General features: G+C 63.7%; 10 protein-coding genes across 10 annotated transcripts; 6 read left to right on the top strand and 4 right to left on the bottom strand.

The window, feature by feature from the left end:
* Nucleotides 1-297: 297 nt before the first annotated feature.
* OSTLU_5300 (predicted protein) lies at nucleotides 298-1,032 on the bottom strand (the record flags this gene model as incomplete). Its single annotated transcript, XM_001420267.1, has 1 exon — nucleotides 298-1,032. A coding segment is annotated over one exon (735 nt), but the record flags the coding sequence as incomplete, so codon positions are not given.
* Nucleotides 1,033-1,600: 568 nt separating this feature from the next.
* On the top strand, nucleotides 1,601-3,084 carry OSTLU_50811 (POT family transporter: dipeptide/tripeptide:proton; the record flags this gene model as incomplete). The annotated part of the gene is made up of 3 exons (XM_001420436.1): nucleotides 1,601-1,770; nucleotides 1,810-2,325; nucleotides 2,413-3,084. 3 exons carry the CDS (start codon nucleotides 1,601-1,603, stop codon nucleotides 3,074-3,076), a joined length of 1,350 nt encoding a protein of 449 aa, XP_001420473.1. The 3' UTR covers nucleotides 3,077-3,084.
* Nucleotides 3,085-3,376: 292 nt separating this feature from the next.
* OSTLU_3043 (predicted protein) lies at nucleotides 3,377-4,600 on the top strand (the record flags this gene model as incomplete). Its single annotated transcript, XM_001420435.1, has 1 exon — nucleotides 3,377-4,600. A coding segment is annotated over one exon (1,224 nt), but the record flags the coding sequence as incomplete, so codon positions are not given.
* A 715-nt stretch (nucleotides 4,601-5,315) lies between these two features.
* Nucleotides 5,316-6,717, bottom strand: OSTLU_26482 (predicted protein; the record flags this gene model as incomplete). The annotated part of the gene is made up of 1 exon (XM_001420266.1): nucleotides 5,316-6,717. One exon carries the CDS (start codon nucleotides 6,715-6,717, stop codon nucleotides 5,326-5,328), a length of 1,392 nt encoding a protein of 463 aa, XP_001420303.1. The 3' UTR covers nucleotides 5,316-5,325.
* A 659-nt stretch (nucleotides 6,718-7,376) lies between these two features.
* OSTLU_93448 (predicted protein) lies at nucleotides 7,377-8,651 on the top strand (the record flags this gene model as incomplete). The annotated part of the gene is made up of 1 exon (XM_001420434.1): nucleotides 7,377-8,651. One exon carries the CDS (start codon nucleotides 7,377-7,379, stop codon nucleotides 8,649-8,651), a length of 1,275 nt encoding a protein of 424 aa, XP_001420471.1.
* A 382-nt stretch (nucleotides 8,652-9,033) lies between these two features.
* OSTLU_26480 (predicted protein) lies at nucleotides 9,034-9,564 on the top strand (the record flags this gene model as incomplete). The annotated part of the gene is made up of 1 exon (XM_001420433.1): nucleotides 9,034-9,564. One exon carries the CDS (start codon nucleotides 9,034-9,036, stop codon nucleotides 9,562-9,564), a length of 531 nt encoding a protein of 176 aa, XP_001420470.1.
* A 116-nt stretch (nucleotides 9,565-9,680) lies between these two features.
* OSTLU_2491 (predicted protein) lies at nucleotides 9,681-10,949 on the bottom strand (the record flags this gene model as incomplete). The annotated part of the gene is made up of 1 exon (XM_001420265.1): nucleotides 9,681-10,949. A coding segment is annotated over one exon (1,269 nt), but the record flags the coding sequence as incomplete, so codon positions are not given.
* A 700-nt stretch (nucleotides 10,950-11,649) lies between these two features.
* Nucleotides 11,650-13,415, bottom strand: OSTLU_26478 (predicted protein). Its single transcript, XM_001420264.1, has one exon. It carries the CDS (start codon nucleotides 13,405-13,407, stop codon nucleotides 12,391-12,393), a length of 1,017 nt encoding a protein of 338 aa, XP_001420301.1. The 5' UTR covers nucleotides 13,408-13,415; the 3' UTR covers nucleotides 11,650-12,390.
* A 2,029-nt stretch (nucleotides 13,416-15,444) lies between these two features.
* Nucleotides 15,445-16,617, top strand: OSTLU_4114 (predicted protein; the record flags this gene model as incomplete). The annotated part of the gene is made up of 1 exon (XM_001420432.1): nucleotides 15,445-16,617. A coding segment is annotated over one exon (1,173 nt), but the record flags the coding sequence as incomplete, so codon positions are not given.
* A 1,322-nt stretch (nucleotides 16,618-17,939) lies between these two features.
* Nucleotides 17,940-18,683, top strand: OSTLU_5039 (predicted protein; the record flags this gene model as incomplete). Its single annotated transcript, XM_001420431.1, has 1 exon — nucleotides 17,940-18,683. A coding segment is annotated over one exon (744 nt), but the record flags the coding sequence as incomplete, so codon positions are not given.
* Between the last annotated feature and the right edge of the window lie 354 nt (nucleotides 18,684-19,037).

Below are 19,037 nucleotides of genomic sequence, written 5' to 3'. Positions count from 1 at the left end.
AGATTAAGCGCGCGGTGGTCGAGGACACGTTTGAGATGGTGGTGTCGCGCGTCGTTCGCGCGGAGTGACGCGACGGGTGTGAAACGCGGCGACGCGCGTCGTTAAAATCTAGAAATTCGTCGCTCGTAATTGTTGTACTATGGGTAGTGTGTCGGCGTCGTCGCGCGCGCGACGGTAAAATCGACGACCGGATTGAAATCACTCGCGATCGACCTCGGGCTCGTAACTCATCGCGCCCGTGCCAAAGTTGACGACGCAGTCGACCAAGCCTTCGCACACGCGCTCGTCCTCGGCGCTCGCCGCGATGGACGCCTTCTCACAATCTTCATCGACTTGGAAGTCCTCGTCCACCTCGCAAGCGTCTTTACTGAGCAATACCATCGCCTCCTTGCTCGACGGCGAGCGTAAGCCGTTGCCAGGACGCTGGCAAAATTCCATCGTCTTCATGTGTTCGGCTTCGTCGTTTCGTACGTTGACGAAGACGTCGTACAGATTGTCAATCTTCGGTCGTCTCTCGCCCCGATCGACGGTTTGAAATTCGTCAAACAAGTACAAATCACCCTTGGTGTAGTACTGCACCGCCACGCTCGGCGGCGGCGTCGCCTTCAGCACCTCCTCGTTGGCGTTTAAAAATCCGTCGTACGTCGCGTACGCGTGCGATTCCACCTGCTCGAGCAAGTTGTACGCCCATCTCGGCGACACCAAGTACTGCGCGACGCAAATCCAGTAATACGCCACCGCGATGTGTTGCGCCACGAACCGATCCTTCCAAAGCTCCGCCCCGCCCAGAGATTCCATGATGAGCAAGTGATGATACTCGTTCATCGTCTCCGCAAAGTGCACCTTGAGATAATCCGCCTTTCGCCACCACCCGAACGTCTCGTACAGGTGAAGCACGGACATAAAGCTAAAATACGGCACTCTCGCCACCGTCTCCAGCGCGTGAAATCGCGCGTACGAGCGTCCACCGTAAAGATTATCGATCACCGTCACCGCGACGCCGATGAGCGCCTCGTTGACGCGACGCTCGACGTCCGCCGTCACCGCCGCCAAGCCACCGTTCGCGCGCGTCTCTCGCCCGCTCGACGACGTCGTCGTCGCGTTCTCACTTTCCGCGCCCCCCGCGGACGACGACGACGCCCTCGCGCGTCGCGGCGTCGCGCGATCGCCCGGCGCCAGCGGCATCAACGTCATCTTCATCGCCCTCGCGCGAGTCTTTCGCGCGCGCGCGCCGTCCCGCGCGCCGCGCGTCGGCGCCGCGAGCGTTCCACACCGCGCCGCGACCGCGCTCGACGCCATCGCGCGCGCGCGCTCGCGACGTCGGCGTCGCTTCGAGGAGTGACGACTCGGATTTCAAACCGTCGTCGGTGAGGGCGCCGTCGCCACACCGCGCCGCGACGCCGCGTCGTCGAGCGACGACCGCGCGCGCGCGAATCGTCGTCGCCGACGCGCGCGCGCGATGGCGTCGCGCGACGACGCGACGACGCGCGATCGACGCGGCGAAGGCACCTCGAGCGCGCCCTCGGACGACGAAAACGACGCGCGACCGCTGCTGGAGCCGCGCGCGCGGGACGCGGGAGCTCGCGCGCGCGCGACGATCATGCGCGGCGCGCACCCGCTCGGACTCGTCGTCCTGGGCGCGACGGAGATGTGGGAGCGGTTCGGGTACTACGCCGCGCGCGCGCTGTTGGCGCTGTACGTGACGAAGGTATTGCGCGATCCGACGTTCGACGTCGAGCGCGTGTTGGGACTGCGAACGGTGGGGAAAACGTTCTCGAATTATGATTTCGCGATGGCGGTGAACGCGAGCGATGCGGTGGGGATGATGGAGAGGACGCGAGCGGCGGAGGCGACGAGCGCGAAGACGTACGGCGCGTTCGCGTGTTTGGCGTACCTGACGCCAGTGTTCGGTGGGATCGTCGCCGACGCGGTTTTGGGGGCGCATCGAAGCGCAGTGGTGGGGGCGGTGGTGATGGCGTTAGGGTACGGCGCCATGGCGAGCGAGTGGGCGTTTTTGATCGGGTTGGCGTTGGTGTGCGTCGGAAACGGGGCGTTTAAGCCTTCGATTAGCACGCAGTTGAGCGCGTTGTACGCCAAGGATGATCCGAAACGCGACGCGGGATTCAGTATTTTTTATTGTTGTATCAATGTTGGGGCGTTCTTTTCGCCCTTGATCGCTGGGACGGTGCGCGTGTACTTTGGTTACGGCGCCGCGTTCGCGAGCGCCGCCGTGGGAATGTGGTGCGCGTTGGCAATTTACGCCTTGAACCGCAGGCACGTCGTGGACGCCATGATTCCAGCGTCGGCGAACGACAATGACGAGGAGTCCAGAAGCCCGCTGCGTCGGATGGGATCGAACGAACAAGATTTTGAAGAAGAAAACGGGCGTTCAAACGGCGAATCACGCAAGAGTCTCAACGACATGGCGCGATTGATACGCGAAAACTCGAACGCCATGTTCGCCGTCGCCATCGTTTGCGTGGCTGGGATCGGATTTAGCATGGTTTATGAACAATCAGGAAGCACCCTGATGTTGTTCTCGGACGAGCACGTCGATTTACACGGGATGCCGACCGAGTTCGTCGCAGCGTTGAATCCGTTGCTCGTCCTCTCGCTGACGCCGGCGGTGACGGCGCTTTGGGATTGGCAAGCGCGACGCGGTGCGGAGCCGCACCAGATGTCGAAAATTGCCATCGGGTGTGCGCTTCTGTCTTCATCATTCGCGGTGCTGATGTTCGGTGCTTTACCGATCGACTCGCACGCCTCGCCGACTCGCGTGAGCGTGTTTTGGATCGTCCTCAATCAGATTTTCCTCACGGCCGGCGAGCTCTTCACCTTCCCCGTGGCGCTTTCTTACATTTCCAAAATCGCTCCGGATGGTTTACTCAGCGCCATAATCGGTTTATGGTTCGGCTCATACTTCTTCGGCAACTATTTCAGCGGCGTGCTCGGCTCCACGTACCCATCCTTTGACTCCCCGAGTGGCTTTTTCGCGGCGCTCGCACTCATCGCCGGCGCCGTCGCCCTCGTCCTCGGCCTCGCCCGCGCGCCGCTCGCGGCTCGTTGTCCCACGTAACGGACATCGTCAATGTAAAATACGTGTACTACTGGTCGTCCTTCGCGCGACACGCCGATCGATCCGCGGCGTTCTCGCGTCCCGCTCGCGCGTCCCGCTCGCCTGCGTCGAGCGCGGTTACATCGCGTCGCGATGCCTCTTCCCCGCGCGCAATCGTACCCCCAGACCCAGGAGTACGCGCGCGCGAGAACGTTCCGCCAGCTCGCCCTCGTCGTCGCCTTCACCGTCCTCGTCGTCGCGCTCGTCGCGCTCAGCGCGCTCGCCGATGTCACCGGCTTTGAGAGCACGCGCGCGGCGAAAACACGCTACGCCGTCGTCATCGACGCCGGCTCCACGGGCACGCGCGTGCACGTGTTCACGTTCTCTCGATCGGCGTTCGCGAGCGGCGGCGAGGCGCTGCGAGACGAGACGTTTCGCTCGATCGAACCGGGACTGAAGAGCTACGGCGGCGACGCCGAGGCGGCGGCGACGTCGATCGAGGCGCTGATCGACGTGGCGAAAGGAGTCGTGCCGGAGAGCGCGAGACGAGAAACACCGTTTAGTGTGCGCGCGACGGCGGGATTGAGACTGATGCCCGAAGGGCGGGAGGCGGCGGACGCCATCGTGGAGGCGGTGCGACGAAAAATCGCGAACGCGGGATTTCATCCGTCGTCGGCGTCGTTCGTGAGCATCATGGACGGCGAAGACGAGGGCGCGCACGCGTGGGTGAGTGTAAATTATTTGCTAGGGAATCTCGGCGGGGCGCCGGAGAAGACTGTGACGGTGGTAGATTTAGGCGGCGGGAGTACGCAAATCGCGTACGCGGTGGGCGGGGGCGCGGCGAAGGACGCGCCGAAAGGGTACGTGCGCGACATCGAGGCGGCGTCGACGACGTATAGGACATACGTGCATTCGTTTAAGGGCTACGGTATCGTCGCCGTACGGCCGAAGATATTTAGCGTGGGGAAGAATAAAGACGGTTCGCATCCGTGCTTACCGAACGCGTTCGCGGATTCGTGCGAAAAAGATTGCTACGGGCTCGAGCCTGGGGAGACGTACGCCGCCATCGGATCCAGCGACGGCAGCGACTTTACACGGTGTCTGCTCGCCACGACGCAGGCGCTCGAGGGAAATTGCGCGAAAGCACCGTGTTCGTTCGCCGGCGCTTGGACGACGCCGCGCAAAACGCCCCTCTTCGTCATGTCCTTCATCGTCGAACGCGCGATTCAAGGCGGCGCGGTGCCGCCGCCGAGGCGCCCGACCGATATCGCGACCATGACACCGCGCGACGTGAAGCGAGCCGCCCTTCGCGCGTGCTCCACGCCCGCCGCCGAGCTCGAGGCTCGCTTCCCCGTCGCCGCGCGCGACGCCGTCGACGTCAACTACCTCTGCCTCGACCTCGTCTACGTGTACGCCCTCCTCACCGTCGGTCACGGCGCCGCGGACGACGAGACGATTCGCGCGCTCGACAAGATTCGTTACCGGCGTCGAGACGTCGAGGCGAGCTGGGCGTTGGGCGACGGCATCGCCGCCGCCGCCGCCGCGCGCGCCTAACCACCCACTCGGACGAATCGTCGCGTCAGCGTTCGCGCGCGATTCCAGCGTACGGGCATTCAGCGTCGCTCGATTCGCCGGCGTCGCTCGCCCGTCGCGCGGCGTAAAATAAATCGTCGCCGCACAACCGCGCGCATGACGACCGCGACGCGCGGCGGCGTCCGCGTCGGCGGCCGCCGCCGAGAAGCGAACCGAAGGCGACCGAGGCGATCCGTCCGACGCGACGGCGGCGGCATCAGCTACATCAGATCTATGTATTATCAATCTATTATCTATCGGTATCTATCTCGCGCGACGCGCGTCCTCCATCGCCGCGAACGTCGCCTCGTACGCCGCGCGGCCGAGTTCGTCGCGCGTATCCGTCAGCGCCTCCCACACCTTCTGGTCCGCCTGCTTCAAAATCTGTCCGCCGCACTCGTGAAACAGCGCGTCGACGAGATCTTTCCTCGACGCGCGCCTCGCTCGCGGGTCGCGCAGCGTCTGCGACGCGCGCGCCGCGAATTCCGTGAAGGTTTTCATCTCTGGGTCCGCGCGAACGCGCTCGACCGCGCGCGCGCGCAGGGCGTCGAGCGTGCCGTCTTTGCGCATCGCGGTGAGCGCGTCGCGCTCGACGTCGACGTCGCGCGCCGCCGGCGGCGGCGGCGGCGCGGGGGTGGGGCGAGGCATGGTGTGGCGTCGACGCGCGACGACGGACGACGAAGTCGTTGGCTAGGCGATTAACGATATTTTACATTCTCCGGCGACGGACCGACGTCGGCGTCGAAGAGTTGGCGATTCCACTCGAGAAGCCACTTGCCGAGGGCGTAATACAGCGCGCCGTGACGAACGATGTAGAGAAACGTGGAAAGAATACCGGCGCTCGCGCCGAGCGCGACGGCGTCGTGAAGCGTTTGCGCCCAATCCGTGCCGTCGATGCCGAGAATGAGCGGCACTATGGCGTATCTGAGAGGCGACGCGTTCTCCGGCGGTTGCACGCGCCAGGCGTCTCGCCACGCCACGTCGACGACTTCCATGTCTAAACGCTCGCGGGCGCACCGCACGAGTCCCGGGACGTGCAAACCGCCGTACAACAGGTTGACGGTGTCGATTTCGGGCGCCTTGAACGCCTTGTTCACCCCGTCCATCGCGACGTCGTTGCGTCGGGCGACCAAAACGGGCTCGGTCGAACCGCCGCCCGCCGGCCCCTCGGCTTGCGCGCTCACGATCATCTGCGCGAACGCCAAGCGACGCGCGGATTCTAAATCACCCGACGCGCAACAGTCCACCATCGCGCCCAAGACCTCGGACGGACGCCCGCCCGCCCACACCCAATCGAGCAGCAACAAATGCGCCTCCGGACACGGCACGAACCAACAGCTCAACCGCGCGAACAGCCTCGCGGGATCGCCCTCCGACGCCCTTCCGAACGCCGTCACCGCCAGCGCCTCGAGCGCCGGCGGCAGATTCCCTCCCATCGACACCGCGCTCCGCTTCGCGTTTCGCGTCGTCTCTTCCGCCGTCTTCGCCGTCATCTCTCCCGCCTCTCGTCGCAGCGCGATCAACTCCTCTCGCGTCACGTCCGCGACGTACCATCCTCGCGCCCTCGCGTCCAGCGCGTCCAGCTGCGCGCGCAACCCGTGCGCGTTCGCCAGCGCTCGCGCCTCCGCCGTCGGCGCCAGCGCCTCGCTCAACCGCCACAGTTTCAGCCCTCGCTCGTCGCTCGCTTCCAAGTGCTTCCTCGACGTGATCAGCTCGACCAGCGTCGCGTCGTTCTCGCGCGTCTCGAAGTCCTTCGCCACGCCGCGATAGTACCGCGCCTCGCCGTAGTGCACCAGCGCGCACACCCGCAGCGCTCGCGTCGCTCGCGCGCTCGCGTCGCGCGGCCGCAGCGTCACCGTCGCGCTCTGCAGCGCCCACGATCCATCGCGCGCGTCGCGCGCGAGTCGGAGGAACTGTCGCGCGCGCGCGTCGTCGTCGTCGTCGTCGTCGCGCGCGTCGCGAAATCGGTCGTTCGCGCGCGATGTCGCGCGCGACGGCGCGCGAGGGCGCGGGAAGCGCCGTCGCGCGGCGCGGGAAACGCGCGCGGAGGGTTCGGCGCGCTCGAGGGCGCCGCGCGCGCGCGCGCGCATGCGCGAGGCGCCGCCGCGCGCGGCGATGTAGGGTTTAGAGCTTTGGCGCGTCAACACCCTTCGTCGGTCGTCGCGACCGAACGACACACGACGACGCGTCGCGCGTCGCGACGGACGCGCGCGTCGGACGCGCGATGCCGACGGCGTCGACGGCGAGCGCCGAGCGCGCGTCCCTGCTGACGCGCGCGCGCGCGACGGCGACGGATGACGAAGGATGGCGTCAACACCTCGACGACGTCGAGCGCGCGACGACGACGACGGCGAACGCGACGCGCGCGCGAGGCGACGGCGGCGGCGGCGACGCCGGCGACGCGAGGCGCGGCGGACGGTGGACGCGGGCGCGGGTCGGGGCGGGCGCGCTGGCGGCGTGCGCGGCGATCGGCGCGGCGGCGGCGGCGACGCGAGACGGCGGTCTCGGCGCGAGCGCGGCGAAGCTCGGCGACGCGAGGGCGACTCGGAAGGCGATGATCGCGCAGGCGTACTACAGGAACGCGCACGGGAAGGTGGATCAGCTCGCGGTGGCGGCGGCGTTGGATCCGATTCGGCACGCGTATCTGCCGGACGCGTTTCGAGGCTACGACGCCGACGTCGACGTGTCGTCGTACGCGCACGCGCCGGCGGTGACGCGCTCGGAGACCGGGTTCACGATGTGCGTGGACATGCCGGCGGATGCCTGGGACTCGACCTACGTGAAAGGGTTCGGAAGGTTGTTCACTCCCGGCGCGTGCGTGGAGAAGGTCGTCATCGGATGCGACGGCGACAAGAGAGCCGACGTGAGAGTGTTTAGTCAATCGGGGTACTTGTGGCGCGGCAAGAATAAAGGGAAAGACGGTTCGTACGCGAAACCTGCAAAGATAGACCCGGGTCAGGTGGACGTGTACATGGCGCACGAAGCCGTGGCGACTTTTGGGAAGGATTTGCAAAACCCGAAAGTCGTCAGAGAGTTCGATTACGTCGGGTATTTCGATCAGAAACGGTCGGCTATTTGGTGGCCGTTCGGCCCGTCGCTGGATTCGATGGCGGAAGATTTCCCCGCGTACACGATTCCTCACTCGGAGAGGATTCCCGCGGTGGCTTGGATCGCCATCGATTGCCTTCCTCCGCGACCCGGCATCGTCGTCGGTCTCGCCGAACACTTTCCGACGTTTTCCATGGGGAATTGCTTCAATAACTACCACTTGCCGCGCAACTTGCCCGGCCGCGGGGTGGAAAACCTGGAGTATCAGAGTAAGATGGCGCGCTACATGTTTTATTTCGCCGTGGAGAACGCACCGATGTGCCAAGGGTACATGACGGAGAAGGTGTGGATGGCGCTCGCCCGCGGCTCGATTCCGATATACACTGGTCACGATTCGTTCACCGAGCTCATGCCGACGAAGAAATCATACATTGATTTGCGCGACTACGATAGCTTCGAGGCGCTCGCGGCCGAGCTCGAGGCGATCGCGAGCGATGAGTCGAGGTACAACGAGTACACGAGTTGGCGGTACGATCATCCGAGCACGTGGTCTCCCGGCTTCCGCAAGCTCTTGCGAGTGCAAAGCACGGACATCAAGGTTGGCCTGTGCGCGGTGCTCGCCAAAGGCCCCACCGTGTTCCCCAAAGCCGATAAAATGGGCGGATGCTCCTCCGACGCCGATCTTCTCGGCGTCAAACACGGCGACTTTGGCGCCTACATCGAAGCCGCGCGGTTTCGCTCGAAGCACCACGAAACCGGCGTGCCGCGATCACCGCTCGATTTCCTCCAGCGCGTGTCGTGCAAAGACGAACAAGAGAAAGAGTTCATGGGCGATTGCTTCGTCAGGCGCGACGCGCCCGTTCCGCCGGAGATACCTTTGCTCCTCGCCGCGCGCGACCGCGCCCAGTGGAATCGCCGCGAAAAGCGCATCGAGGATCGCGCGATCGACGCGACGGCGGACGAAACCGCGAATTAAAACCTAGCGTTTAGGACTCGACGTTCGAGATCGTCGCGAATCATTAGCCACGTTTCACAGACAGCGGTACGCGCCGATCGAGCCCGCTCGCGCCGCGCCCGCGCCACTCGTCGACGCGCCGACGCCCGTCATGGGCGCCCTCCGCCTGTCGTACCACTGGGAGCGAATCATGACGCTCTTCGTCCCCGCCCTCGTCGCCGCGTCGTCCGCCGCCGCGCGCCCCGTCGCCGCGACCGCGCGCTCGCGCGACGTCGACGACGACGACGACGACGACGACGACCCGACGACGGCGCCGCGCGCGCCGCGCGCGCCGCTCGCCGAGGCGGTGCGCGCGATCGGCGAGGACGCGATGACGCGCGTGTTCGCGTTTCGCGGCGACGCGATGACGCCGACGCTGCGCGGCGGCGCGCGCGACGCGCCGGGACCGTCGAGCGCGCGAGGAGGATCCGGGACGGAGTACGTGCTCGCGCGAAGGCTGGCGCACCCGTTTCGGAGCGCCGCGATCGGGGACGTGGTGGCGTTCGCGCACCCGAGCGACGCGACGCGAACGCTGATACGACGCGTGAGCGCGACGGAGGGCGACGAACTCGTGGACGCGGCGAACGCGAGCGTGTACGTGGTGCCGAAGGATCACGCGTGGGTGACGGCGGACGCGGACGCGGAGACGGATTCGGCGAAGAGCGCGGGGAGACACGAGGACTCGCGGTCGTTCGGACCCGTGGACGCTTGGGCGTTGGAGTGGCGGGTGATGTATTCGATGCGGAGCGCGGTGGATCACGCGACGGTGGAGAACAGCGCGGCGGCGCGCGCGGCGGACGCGCCCGTGCTCGAGGCGGAGCTCGCGAACGCGATGGAAGCGCTCGGGTGGGACGGCGAGGGCGAGGGCGAGGGCGAGGGCGGCGAGGGCGATTAGCGTCCGTCGACGCGCGACGTGTGTATTGTATTTGTATTCGTTGTATTCGTCATCGCGAGACGTTTGTTTTCTATTATTATTCTAAATGTGGTTTTCGAGTCCTACGCGTCTCGTCGCTTGTCTCGACGCTCGTAAATCTGCACGTACGTCTCCGTGAGGTTGACTTGTTGCGGCAACACCTCGGCGACGCGCAAATCCTGCGTCTCGTACCAATTTTTATCCGGCGCGTGGTACACCATGGCGCGATACGACCCGTCGTCGGGCGCGCCGTCGTGCACGATGTTGGCGATCAAATCGTACGTCGCCGAATTTTCGTCCCCTCTCGGCACCGGGATGTGATCGGCGAGGTTCAGCCCCCGCGTCGGAAACGTCACGATGGTCGGGTTCTTTTCGACGAAGAAGTTGTTCTTGGTGAAGCGCGAATAATTCACGATCAAGTAGTTTGGGAGCTTGGTGATCTTGAACCTGCGCCGCGTCTTGGGGTCCGCGGTGACGCCGTCGAATTTCTTCAGCAGCGCGCGCTCGAGGGAGACTTGCGGGATGATGTTCTTCTCCATGACGTCTTGAAACAGCGGCGCGTTCGGGAGGTCCATCGAGAGCATGAGGAACGGCGACGCGCGCGACGCGGACGAATCGTCGATGATTTCCACTTCTCCCTGGAAACACGACTGAATGACGGATCGCTTTTCGCCGCGTTTCTTTTCGTCGCGAATCAATTCGTTGAGCAACCAACGCAAGAACTGCGCGGCGTCGTGGTTCCCCGTCTCCGCGCCGAACGCGTCTTTCGATCGATTTCGAACCGCTTGCATGAACTCGTGCGGGCTCGAGTGACCTTTAAAATTTCGCGCGTTCCAAATCTTCTTCGTGATGTCCGCCAAGGCGCGATAGACGTCCTCGCGTTCCCTCGCGTCGTCGAGCAACAGCGCGCGCCGCAGCGGCGCCACTCTGTTCAGCGATTGCAGCACCGCGCTCACGCCGTCGTCGCGTTTGCTCCAAATCGCGTTCAATCCGACGACGCCGACGAGAAACTCCGTGCCGTCCAGCGCGCGCCGCCACATCGGTCGCGCGCCCTCGATCTCTTCCTCCACGTACTTTTTCGCGTACGTCGGCGCGAGCACGTCTCGAATCCTCGACAGCGTCGTCCCTTCGTCCACCACCTCGTACCCATCCGGCAGGCACCACGCCGCGCCGTCGGCCAGGCGCATGAACACGTGATGTCCGCACTCCAGCGCGTGCGCGTACGCGTGCGTCTTCTTTCCTCGTCCCGCGAAGTACTTGCCGCAGACCAAGCACGCGTACACGTGCACGGGCGACAGCGACACCGCGCACCGCTTCTCAAAGTCAAAATCCAGGTTCGCGAGGTTCACCGTGTCCAGGTACGGGCACGGCGCCGACGGCGCGGTGGTCGACGGCGGTTCGGTCGAATCCCGAGCGCGCGCTGAACCCTCCTCTGTTTCGACCGGGTCGCCCGAAGCCTCGCGCGCGCGCTTTCGCGGCGGCATCGCGAAGTGCGGAATGCGACGAACGCGACGACGCGCGGCGCGCGGCGTGCGAAAACACGTCACGCCCGACCGTAACATTCGCGCGTCCGTCGACGCGATTTCTGGGTGAAAAAGTTTAGCGCACAGTCATTCATCAGATGTGCGGTGTCAAGCCGCACACATCTCTATCTAGCCACACGAAAGTGTGGACGAGCTGAAACATGAGTACATCCCGTGAACTCCGAAACATCGGAGAGATCGATCGCTGCGGCCCCTTGCGGGGTCGAGCGGTACTTCATAGTGTAGATGGTTATCACGCTAGGCTTTCACCCTAGAGGTACGTATTCTACGCATCTTCGCGCCCATCGCACGTGAACACGCGAACGGACACGTTGACACCAAAAATTGTGAACGCGACACTGACGGACACGCCACGCGCTTCCACGAACAGACTCGGGTTCGAATCCCGGTGAGGTAACAAAGTTGCCATTCTTTTTTGTCACTGAAAACGGCGCGTCGCGCTCGCGCGCTCGAGGACGGGTCGTCGACGGTGACGTGCTCGCACTTTTTGGATCCGTCGTACATCGTATGTTACAACAAGGTCTCCTACCGCGTAGGAGACTGCCTAGGAGCTGCATCAGATCTATCTAGTATCAATCTATCATCTATCTCGCGCGACGCGCGTCCTCAATCGCCGCGAACGTCGCCTCGTACGCCGCGCGTATCCGTCAGCGCCTCCCACACCTTCTGGTCCGCCGCACTCGCGAAACAGCGCGTCGACGAGATCTTTCCTCGACGTTCCGTCGCGGTCTTGATGTCAGCCGGTCGTGGCGTCGAGGACGTCGCGGGCGATCGCGGATGACGTAAACTGCGCCATCGTCGCTCGATCGCGCGTCGCCGCGCGCGGCGAAGCGCCGGCGTCGATTCCGGGCGCGCGCGCCTCAAGCGCCCAGACTTCGACGCGACGCACGGAGAAGCGACGCGCGCCGAAGTCCGCGTGCGCGTTTTCCAGGGCGGCGTCCACGAATAAGGCGTGGCGCCCGATCTTACCGAACATCCCGAACCCGTTGACGACGTCGCCGTGTCGGGAGTAGCCGTACGCGCAATACACTCAAATCATTCCTGTGCTCGTCAAGTCAAACCAGGAGCTGCACGAAAGAATCGTCGAGCACGACGCTCAAATCGCCGATTTAGAGGCCGCCGTTGCCTCGAGAGATCAGCAAATCGACGAACTTCGCAGTGAACTCAGTGATACTGTGTCGAGACTGGAGGCGGTGGAGAGCGGCTAGTTATCGTTATTCTATATCGCGCCATTCGTGGACAACAAAATATACGTCCACATATATTAACTCCCCGTGCTTGCTTCGTCCAAATTGGCATCGCCCAAGCGCCGTCGAAGCGAAGACGTGTCATCTCCCGAACCACTGAGCGCCTTTAGCGCGCCCTCTACGCCACGAAGCGCGCTGTAAAGAAGGTCTTGGGCGTCGACTTTGTACCACTCTTGGAAGCATTCGCACGCACACATTTGCTTCTCAGGTCCCCATTCAGGCTGCCATTTTGGTACGTTAAACTCACCATAACCATCAATCGAAACACGTCCATCAACGCTCAGGTTACTGCCATCGCAGCCAATGACACCCACAGGATGAACAATGAAGCTAATTTCTTCACGACCAGAAGGTCTGCGTGCCCAGGCGGTCTGGCGAACATACTGGGATGGACATGACCCATATTTCCCACGATAATCGGTAATTGTGAGCCTCTCCTGTTCTTTTTTCGCCTCGTAGCTGCGCAGCGCATCGCTCAGCTCCTCGAGGTTGCGTTCCAAAGATATACTGGTTCTTTTTCTTTTGTGTTGCTGAAGTTGTTCAGAGGCGTGTTCTTTTATGTCGGCAATTTTATCGGGCAAGCCTTTCAAATCTGCGATAACCGCATCCACATCGGCGCACAGCGCGTTCAATGAATTGTCTTGCTCTTTTAATTTCGCACGAGTGTCCTCGATGTGCTGCGGGATAACCGACCGTCGCGTTTCAGAGATATTCTCGTCTTGTAGCTGGGCTTCCAGAACTTGGGTATCTTCATCGATGCGCTCTACGGTGCGAAGATAACTCGCCCGTAGGAGACGCTTGAACTCCTCGAGGCCGTCGGGCGTCGGTTTATCATACTCGCCTCGTTTTCTGGCGAATGCCTCGTAGCTTGTGTTCTTGAAGAATGGCTTGTTCTTGTACGAGCGCTCGAGTTCATCCTCCGCTGTTTTGACCGCCTCTACCTCCGCCGTGCCGTTCATCCAGTCCGGTTGCAGCGACGGGTCTAATGAGTACGTTCTCCACGTCGGTGAGGCGTGCGCGACTGAATCGGTCATCGTATGCGGCGACGAGTGGCGCCGACGGCGAGATCTCCCCGCATCCTTGGTTCATGACTCGTCATGTGTGTAGGTACTCTCTAAAGGGGCGATATATAAATTTTTCCTGAGCGGCGCGGGCGTCGTCACTTCGCGGCGCGCGGTGATGGCGCCGCGCGCGCACCCGCGAGCGACGACGCGCGACGACGCCGCGTCGCGAGCGACGCGCGGATTCGCGACCGCGAGTTCGACCTCGTCGTCGTGTCAAGCCGCACACATCTCTATCTAGCCACACGAAAGTGTGGACGAGCTGAAACATGAGTACATCCCGTGAACTCCGAAACATCGGAGAGATCGATCGCTGCGGCCCCTTGCGGGGTCGAGCGGTACTTCATAGTGTAGATGGTTATCACGCTAGGCTTTCACCCTAGAGGTACGTATTCTACGCATCTTCGCGCCCATCGCACGTGAACACGCGAACGGACACGTTGACACCAAAAATTGTGAACGCGACACTGACGGACACGCCACGCGCTTCCACGAACAGACTCGGGTTCGAATCCCGGTGAGGTAACAAAGTTGCCATTCTTTTTTGTCACTGAAAACGGCGCGTCGCGCTCGCGCGCTCGAGGACGGGTCGTCGACGGTGACGTGCTCGCACTTTTTGGATCCGTCGTACATCGTATGTTACAACAAGGTCTCCTACCGCGTAGGAGACTGCCTAGGAGCTGCATCAGATCTATCTAGTATCAATCTATCATCTATCTCGCGCGACGCGCGTCCTCAATCGCCGCGAACGTCGCCTCGTACGCCGCGCGTATCCGTCAGCGCCTCCCACACCTTCTGGTCCGCCGCACTCGCGAAACAGCGCGTCGACGAGATCTTTCCTCGACGTTCCGTCGCGGTCTTGATGTCAGCCGGTCGTGGCGTCGAGGACGTCGCGGGCGATCGCGGATGACGTAAACTGCGCCATCGTCGCTCGATCGCGCGTCGCCGCGCGCGGCGAAGCGCCGGCGTCGATTCCGGGCGCGCGCGCCTCAAGCGCCCAGACTTCGACGCGACGCACGGAGAAGCGACGCGCGCCGAAGTCCGCGTGCGCGTTTTCCAGGGCGGCGTCCACGAATAAGGCGTGGCGCCCGATCTTACCGAACATCCCGAACCCGTTGACGACGTCGCCGTGTCGGGAGTAGCCGTACGCGCAATACAGCGGCGCGACGGAGACCCCGGACGTGTCGACGACGACGCCGCGTTTTCCGTCGACGCGAAACGTCTTGCACGCGTCGTCGCCGTGGAAATCGTGCCGAGGCTTCGCTTGGAAACCCGGTGAGACGTGCGCGACGTAGTACGCCTCGTCCTCGTCCTCGGCCTCGGCCTCGTCCGCCGCCTCGGGTTGCACGAGCACGAGCGCGCGTCCGACGCCCGCGCACCGCTCGACGACGCGACGAAGACTCGCCAATCCGCACGCGCGCGAATCGAACGCGCGCGTCCACGTCACCGCGCCCGCCCTCGGCTCGACGCGCGCTCGCAGCGCGCGCGCCACGCGCGGCGTCAACAACGGTTCGCTCGTTCGCAGCGTCGCGTCGTCCTCGCGCGCGCGCGCGAGCGTCGGCGCGTCGTCGTCCGGCGGCGACGACGACGCGCGCGCGGCGTCGCGCGGCGACGACGGCGACGACGGCGACGACGGCGACGACGGCGACGACGGCGACGACGGCGACGACGGCGCGGCGCCCATGGCGCGCCGAAGTGACGATTCGACTCTTCACGCCGTCGCGGTGTCCCGACGCGACGCGCGACGGCGCGAGAGCGCGCGCCGACGCGACGTCGACGACGCGCCGACGCGCGCGCGCCGTCGCTCGACGTCGCGCGCGACGCCGCGGTCGTCGCCGACCGGTCGTCGTTCGCCGACGTCCGACCGCTCCGCCGCACACCGCGCCGCGTCGCGTCGCCATGCGCGCGCGCGCCGACGCCGACGAGTGGGCGGGCGTGGACGTCTCCGTCCGTCGCGGCAACGACCACGATCCGAGCTGGTTCGCCGGCGTCGCGAGCGACGCGCGGATTCGCGACCGCGAGTTCGACCTCGTCGTCGTCGGCGCCGGCATCTCGGGCTGCGTCTTCGCGAGCCGCGCGTCGCGAGAGCTCGGGATGAAGACGCTTCTCGTGGACAAGCGCGATCACGTCGGCGGGAACTGCTACGACTTCGTGAACGCGAAGGGGTTCAGGGTGTCGCAGTACGGCGTGCACTTGTTTCACACGAAGCACGCGCGGGTGTGGGAATACGTGAATCGATTCAGCGAGTGGACGCCGTACGAACACCGAGTGAAGGCGGCGATCGAGCGCGAGGACGGGGAGTACGAACACGGGGGGAGGCGGTACCGAATCGTGGGGGTGCCGCCGAACAGGGACACGATCAACGCGCTGTTTCCCGAGGCGGATTTGAAGACGGACGAGGACGCGCGAAGATGGTTGGACGCCAGACGGTCGGTGAACGAGAATCCGAAGAACGGAGAAGAGAGCGCGCTGACGAGGGCGGGGGCGGAGCTGTACGAGGCGATATTTAAGCATTACACGAAGAAGCAGTGGGATAAGTACCCCGAGGAGCTGGACGCGAGCGTCTTGGCGAGGATACCCGTGCGCGAAGACGTCGACGATAGGTACTTTAGCGATCCGCACCAAGCGTTGCCGAAGCACGGGTACACGAGGATTTTCGAAAATATGATCATGGGCGATCCGAACATCACCGTGCGCCTGAACACCGACTTTTTTGAGCACAAAGACATGTTGAGAAGCAAGGCGCGAAAGTTCGTCGTCTTCACCGGCCCCATCGACGCGTGGTACGCGTCTCAAGGTTTGCCCAAGCTCGAGTACCGAAGTCTGCGTTTCTTCGAAGAGTACCACGAGGGCGAGGACAAAACGAAACCATTCTTCTACCAACCGTGCTTACAGCTCAACTACCCCGGTCCGGAAGTCGAGCACACGCGCGTCGTCGAGTACAAGCACAAGCCCAACCAGCCGCGCGAGGCGCGCGAGCACGCGGGCACCGTCGTCTTCAAAGAGTACTCGTGCGATCACGGCGAGCCGTATTACCCCGTTCCCAACCCCGCCAACCGCGAGTTATACGAAAAGTACCGCGACATGGCGGCGAAAGAGCCCGGCGTCGTCTTCGTCGGCCGCCTCGCGAGTTACAAGTACTTCAACATGGACCAGGCGTTTTTAAACGCGCTCGAAACCTTCGACGACGTCTTCAGCGTCGGCGACGCGCGCGACGCGAAGCGCCAAAAGACCGTCCTGGGCGAGGGCGACGGCCCGAAGTGATCGATCGCGATTCCGCGCGCTTCGCGTCGCGTCGCGTCGTCGCGCGTTCGTACACCCCCGACAGCTCGGATTTTAAATTTTCAAACGCCTCGCCGCGCGATCGCCACACGCCGTCGCGCGCCATGACGACCGCCCTCCCGCCCGACATCCGCGAGCGCTTCGAAGAGCACGGCTTCGACGTCCCGAGCGACGTCGCCCGCGACGCGCTCGCGTCGGTCGCGCGCGCGCTGTCGTTCACGTCGAAAGATCTCGCCGACTGCTGGGTGATGTTTGATTTAGAACTCTCGAACACGCTCGACGCGCGAGACCGCCAGAGCGTCGCGATCGAGCGCATCGAAACGTTCGAACGATTCGCGATGACGTGGAAACAACAGCGCGAATCGCAGAGCGCGACGAAAACGGCGCAGAAAACGAGCGAATTCGGAAGAAAACGACGACGGGGCGGGACGCCGACGACGCCGACGACGCCGGCGAGCGCGAAGGGTGGCGATAGACGCGAATCGACGTCGACGGGGACGTATAAAACGCCGATGCGGAGTAAGAGGGAGTGGTCGGAGGCGCTGAACGCGGTGGGGGGGGAGCAGACGAGTGAGTACGCGAAACGCGCGGCGACGCCGGGGAGCGCGGGGAGTTTGGCGAGTCGGAGCGACGGCGGCGCGGGGACGGTGATGAACGCGCACTTGGGAAGCGACGTGGTGAAACGGGACGACGCGGAAGAGAGCGAAGTGTCGATGACGCAAATCGTGAGCGCGGACAAATTTCGATACATGCGGGATAGGATCTCCGACCGCGTGCGCGTCGTCGACGAGCGCATTCGAGACGCGGAGAATTTGTTCGAGGTTTTGGGCGACGCGGACGACGACGAGGACGTCAAGGCGACCGAGGCGACGCAGACGACGACTTCGGCGTCCGACGTCGTGCGCGTCTCCGCCGTGGGGTCAAAGACTGGCGACGAAGATGGACACTTTGTCGGGCGCGTGGTGAGCGCGCACGCCGGCGACGCCAAGTTGACGGAGAAAACCGTCGCCATCGAGGGCTCGACCGAGGGTTCGTTCGGCGCGCGCGTGCGCTTGGAGCTTCGCGACATGAAAGAGTACAGCTTGTTCCCGGGACAAGTCGTCAAGGTGTGCGGGCGCAACCCCGCGGGGCACTGCTTGGTGGCGAAATCCATCGACGCCGTCTCCGCGCGAGCGCCCGCGCGTTCGAAAAAGACGTCGCCGGCGTTCGCGAGAGGGACGAAAGTCATCGTCGCCAGCGGGCCGTTCTCGTGCTCGAGCGATTTGAAGTACGAGCCATTGAACGATATGTTGGATTACGTGCGCGAAGAAAATCCCGACGCGTTGGTTTTGTGTGGCCCGCTCGTGGACGCCGAAAACGCCTTTGTCAAGCGCGCCGAGTGCGGGGGGTTGACGTACGACGAAGTGGCCAAGGTTGTGGTGGATAAGATTGAAGACAAGCTCTTCAAGGACGAGACGATCCGCACGAAAGTGATCTTCGTCCCGAGCATCCGCGACGTGACGCTCGATCCCGTGTTCCCGCAACCCGCGGCGTCGCTCGACGCGTACGTGAGCGCCGACGCGGCGCGCGCCAAGCGCGCGTTCTCCGCCTCGAATCCCGGGACGTTCACCATCAACGGCATCGTGTTTTCCGCGTGCTCGCACGACGTGTTGAAGCATCTGAGCGCACAAGAAATCTCCAAGGGATTCGTGCCCAAAGACCGCCTCGCGCGTCTCGCCAAGCACGTCTTGACGCAAGGCTGCGCGTACCCGCTGTACCCGCCGGACGCGTCGGCGTGCTTGGACGCGCGTTACGGCGAGGATCTGACGTTTAAGCAAACCCCGGACGTGTTGATCATGCCGAGTGACTTGAAAACATTCGCCGAAGACATCGACGGCGTCGTGTGCGTCAACCCCGGTCGATTGGCGCGCGGCGCCGTCGGCGGCGGCTTGGCGAAAATCGTCGTGCACCCGACGACGGATGGACAAGACGACGGCGAATCGCACCCGCACGACGTCGCCAAGCGCACGCGCGTGGACGTCATGAAAATCAAGTAAGCAGTGAAATAAACCGCGAAACAAACTTGTGTAATTAATATTTCATCATCCGCTTCTTTTTATTACAGATCAGGAAAGTGAGTAACTTTTACGGGTACACGATGGAGGTGAAGAATGTATCGAACACGACGAACGGCGGATTTGAGACGTCCGGAAGTGAAGGCGGTAGGTACATGTTTACCGACGGCGGGCCGTCTAGTTACCGCTCGCGGCGAAACCGCGAGACGGCACGCGCGCCGACGCCTCCTTCACGGAAGCCACGACCGCTTGCTGCTTTTGCTCTTC

This window comes from Ostreococcus lucimarinus, chromosome 11 (assembly GCF_000092065.1).
Source record: "Ostreococcus lucimarinus CCE9901 chromosome 11, complete sequence".
NCBI classification, from domain to species: domain Eukaryota; kingdom Viridiplantae; phylum Chlorophyta; class Mamiellophyceae; order Mamiellales; family Bathycoccaceae; genus Ostreococcus; species Ostreococcus sp. 'lucimarinus'.
This window is presented reverse-complemented; position numbering and strand designations above follow the sequence as displayed.